Below are 5,398 nucleotides of genomic sequence, written 5' to 3' on the forward strand. Positions count from 1 at the left end.
ATATGTCACCTCCTCACTCGGCCTCACCCTCTCTCCTTGGATATTCAGGGTGATAGGACGAGCCCTGCCAACTTATACCAACCAATCCAAAATAACATCTACACGCTTGCGCAAGCGAGAATTTTGCAAACATGTAGAGGAATATTTAGGTTTATTTTTGAACAAATATACATTTATAGGAATATTATTTGTCTGGTTAATCAAATTAATAGTATCTTATTAGAATACTAGAATGAAAGTTGAATTTAATCAAGGTCATCACTGTGGCTTTTTATATTCTACCTTCCTTCTTTGCCGATATTTTCTTTAACTTCACCTCTGTTCATTATGTTTCTTTTTATTATTAAGATAGTTTAAATCTAAGGTTGTTCCAATGCTGCCGACTCACTCGACCAAAAATTACCTGTTTTACCCGACAAATACCCACTACTTAACCCGTTCTTGGAGAAACGTTATAACTGTAGCTGTATGATTGTTACGTCTTAATTGTACTGTCGCATTAGCTCTGGCGTGATAGTTGATAGTTCAAGTGATGCAATGAAGCAACTGTCCCGTTAACTATCGCATATGACAGTGAACAATCGTACAGTTTCAGCTATTGCGATAAAAGTCGCAACTATTTGATAGTCACAACCATGAAAGTTTACGGTCGCGCCAGTATTGATGAACTGGGCGTGAAGTGATCGTTGATAGTACGAGTTATGCCAGTGGATTAACTGCCACGTTTAACTGTCATATGTATACCTCTTTATAATCAGATATAAACCACAAGTACTTCTTCCACTATACAATATTTGGTAATCGTTTCGAATTGATATATATTTTTTTAAATTAATAAGTAGTGACTTTTAAGTTTGGAGTCAAAATAATTAGTAATGTATACATTTGAAGAGGGACATTAAAAACTTAAGGGATCATAGAACAATTTGGGGGGGGAGGGGGGAGAGATAGTGATGTTCTCCCTGATCCTTTGGTTTTATATTTGTAGTTACATTAAGATCTGGATTTTAGGGAGAGGTTAGTAGCCTTTGGAATACTACATTGTTGAAATATGTATGGATTTCTTAAATTCCAAGCGTAAAATTCCGACAAAACTCCCTAACTCCATGTGCGGTCTATTCCCACTTATGACTTGAAGCAAATTGGTACACCCAGGGAAATGTTTAAAAATCAAGTTGCTTAAAGAATAATTTTGAAGCATTTTTATAGTGTATTTGCCTGTTAATACCTTTCAACTAACTCAAACATCAGGGATGAAAAACAATTAAACATCTGGGACGATAAACAATCAAGTACTTCAGGAGAATTCGAAACTGTATGCCGTGGATTTAGATATATTTGATTAATATTTAACAACAGAATAGAACAATCATAGAAATGAATGAAGTGGTAAAGGGATGAGTTTATTACCCGTAGCAAAGAAAAAACAAAAACAAAGAGAGGATGTAATAAAAACGTACAATCAAGTTATACCTATGAAACTAATTTATTTTCACTATTCTGATGCAATTATTTGTTTGGTGAAGTTGGATTTTGAAGACAAAATTGTTTGCTACTTGATACCTAAGCATAAAACATACCTCTTGCTCAGCTATTGGGAGCGGGAGAGACGTTCTTAATAAAACAAACATACACAGGACTAGGCAGAGATACGATATACTACACATGACGCACTCCACAGCATGAGTATTTGCAACACTTAACTAAGACCAAAGGTTTCTTAGGCTAGTGATGTACATAACCAAGCACACCATTATTGAAAATCATGTTCAATTGCAACATATGACTAGTGCTGCATTGAAATTAGGAATTGATAGATATCCATTATTTCACAAATCGTATTTTCCTTTTACCCTTTTTTTCTATTCTTTTTCTACATTAATTATGTATCTATCGTTTGAAAATGTCGTCCGTTTCCTTTACGTTCAGTATTTATTTTTCGATTCATTTTGGTAAATACTACGGGAATTAATTGAGAAATAAAAGTAAATATATACATATATATTTGTATATCATGAAGAACAAATGCTAATTTGTTCCCTGACATATGTTTTTACCAATTAATTCCAAAAAGATCAGCGGTTCGACATCATCCTACCTTGTAAATAACCATACTCACTCATATTTATAACCTTTATTCAATTACATATAAAATATACGATAATTATTTACTTCCACTCCTCCACAAAAGGCGGAAACAATTACTTCTTGGCCAGAATGTACAAACCTTTTAAAAATGAATTACCCGCCAATTCAACTGGGAATTTTTCCCTCTAGTGGGAAATTTAAGAGGTAATATACATAAGAAAGTAATAACTAATACCTAATTACCCAGAAAAATTACTTATTTGAAAAAAATTAAAGGAGAATTTAGACGAAACAGTCTAATCAAGTCGACCCAATAAATTCTGGAAATTATGCGGATTTATATCCAAAGAGTTCTTCAAGGGTTTAAATGTCAATCCTCAGAATTATACCTTTGAGAAAATTATGACCTTAATAGATACAAAAATGTAGGAGAATTGAATGTATTTTTAATATAGTGATTGGAAGTAATTTGTAATCAAACATTTGTAGCAATTTCGTATATTTGTATACAAAATATAGGTAATGTGTATACAAGTTCTTTTCGAAAAATGAATTAATGTATTTATTACCTCTTAAGTAAATATAAAATAAATACTTCATTTATAGAGTTTCTGGTTACAGAGCCCATTGATGCTATAAATATATAATATCTCATATTTTTATTTTGTTATATCAGTAATATTTTTATTTTTTAATGTGTTTTACAATATTAAATATCTAATACTGAAGATTGTAAGACAGTAGAGGTTCATAGTTCAAAAAAGTACAAGGATCCATGAGTAATATCGATCCTAAACATGAAAAATATGAAATATCGATATTTATAAGTTGGAAGAAGTAAATGTGAAAGAATTATTATGAAATTTAACTAAAGTGGAAAAGAAGTTACCCTCATTAAAGGCAGTTAATACTATGAACTAAGCTATATACTTATCAACGTACAGTCTGGTCGAGAAGTAATCGTTCTCACCTTTTTTGGAGGACTGAAAGTAAATTATTACCTCAATTATGCATTTAAGGGACCTCAACACTGTCAGTCGGAATGACCTTCACAATTCATATTCGAGACTGACGTGAATCACGAAGACCCCAAAGCTCTAATTCGACCGATGCTTTCATGTAAAAGCGTTATCGAACAGTAGCAATATCTCTTTCAATTGTTTGAACAATTTGACATTTACTAGAAAGAATAAAGTGAAACACACGTTTGAATGAAGAATTCATAGCCTCCCCTCCATTATCTAAGTACTTCCAACACATAAAATGTTTAATAATTTCGAATTTTCAAGGTAATCAATATTACCTCTGCGAAGTTGGTCCTCTAAATCTGTTAGGCTCTTATAGCCCCTCCCCTAGGGTTCTAGAGTTCTCAATTATATTTAAATTTTTCTCGGCAATCCTTCAATATGGTAATATTGGTAATATCTGCGAACTTGGTCCTCTTAATCCTCTGTTAAGTTCTTGTAATCCCCCCCCCTCCAAATGTTCTAGAATTATTTTCAAAATGTTCTCGGTAATTCTTCAGTATTACCTCTGTGAAGTTGGTTCTTCTAAGTTCTTGTAGACCCTACCCCCTAGAGTTCTTAATTATTTTCAAAATTTTATCGGTAATCCTTCAAAATTACCTCTGCGAAGTTGGCCCTCTAAATCTTCTGTTAAGTTCTTATAGCGCCTCTTTCCAAGAGCTTTAGAGCTCTCATTCATTTTCAAAATTTTCTGCGTATTCCTTCAATATTACCTATGTGAAGTTGGTCTTCTAAATCCTCTGTTAAGTTCTTGTAGTTCCCCGCCCCCAAAAGTTCTACAGTTCTCAATTATTTACAGAAATATTTCTGTTGTTTCAGACTTGAAGGATATCATTAAAAAATGAGTGCGTCTGACTTCAATTTTTGTGCAGCACCATATAACTCTTTTGTTATCGCACTTTGATTATTAATGATAATTGTTAGAACTCTTAGGAGTGTCAGATGTTTTTGTTTTTCGTCAGATGTGCCAAATATTATCATCATTATTAATATATATCATATGATGAGACAAATAAAAAAAAAAATATTTATTTATTAAACTCTTTTGGTTATCAACTTTCCGGTTCCGGAGGTTGATAGCAATAATAATATTTATAATATCTTAATTTTTTCAGTTCAAAGTTATTGTATTGGTTTTAAATTTTAGTAACTCTTTGAGTAAATTTATTTTCCGTAATTTTTGCTGTTTGAAGTAAGCACTCAAATATAAAATTTAACAACTTTATGGGGTTTCAAGTTATTATTGGTAGGGATGGTGATATTTTCCTATCCCTCTCTGTATTTAAGGGAGCCCCGAAACAGTCAATCGGAATGACAGTAAAACCTAAGATGGACGATCAGATTGAACCTCTGTGAATTTGCCCTTCCCTTCATTAAATTTTTGAAAATTTCGAGAATTCTGCTAGTTCCTTTAAGGGTTTTAGTGTTCTCAATAATTTTAAAAAACATTTATGTTATTGAAGACACGAAAAATACCTTTTGTGCAACTTCGATACCCTTTAACCCCTTTGCTATGAATTGTTGCACTTTGATTATTGAGGATAATCATTAGAACTGTTAAGGGAGCTTACAAAACTTCCAATAGAACTCCCAAAAACATTAAAAAAATTTAATGGAATATTTTCATATTGTAAAATGAAAATTATGAGTATTTTTAAATGGTATGTTTCGTGTCTCAAACAACAAAAATATTTTTTTAAATTATTGAGAGTTCCAGAACTCCTAGGAGGCTACTAGAACTCTTAAACATTGTGGATGGGAGGGCAAATCCACATAGGTATCAATATTACCCCTACCCAATCAATCTAATCATCTATCTTTGATTTTACTGTGATTCAGACCTACTGTTTTGGGGCTCCTTTGCATTATGAATTATCGTTAAAATTATTGCAGTTCCCTTTAGTTTAGAGAAGGATAGGGGATTGTCACTACTCATACCCTATATAATTTGAAAACCCAAAAAGTTGTGATTTCTATACTTGAGTGCTTACTTTAAATTGCAAAAGTTATGAAAAATAATTTTACTCAAAAATTTACTTAAATTTAAAATTTTTGATTTGAAGAAATTGGGATTTTATTGATACAATATTGAGTTTGAGTTGAAAAGAAAATTATTATTGTCCAATCCAAAAGAGTTGAGGAAATTTAATTTGACTTTATTTATTTTATTCACAACTGTAAAACCATTTTTACAACCAGAGAATGAGAATTACGGGGAGAAAAAAAAAAACGATGTCAAGAAGGCATGAAGGTTAAGGTCATCCAATGATGCCTCTCCATTAAAA

The 5,398-nt window shown here is 31.9% G+C and overlaps 1 protein-coding gene across 1 annotated transcript in view; it reads right to left on the minus strand.

Moving 5' to 3' along the window:
* LOC106684990 (uncharacterized) overlaps positions 1–1,945 on the minus strand; it is a gene marked incomplete in the record, with an annotated part of 15,175 nt that extends 13,230 nt beyond the window's left edge. The window contains 1 exon segment of the mRNA XM_067050473.1: positions 1,581–1,945. Within this exon segment, the coding sequence (XP_066906574.1) occupies positions 1,581–1,667 (87 nt within the window).
* Between the last annotated feature and the right edge of the window lie 3,453 nt (positions 1,946–5,398).

This window comes from Halyomorpha halys, unplaced genomic scaffold, assembly GCF_000696795.3.
Source record: "Halyomorpha halys isolate HHAL.00 unplaced genomic scaffold, Hhal_1.1 Scaffold643.1, whole genome shotgun sequence".
NCBI classification, from domain to species: Eukaryota; Metazoa; Arthropoda; class Insecta; order Hemiptera; family Pentatomidae; genus Halyomorpha; species Halyomorpha halys.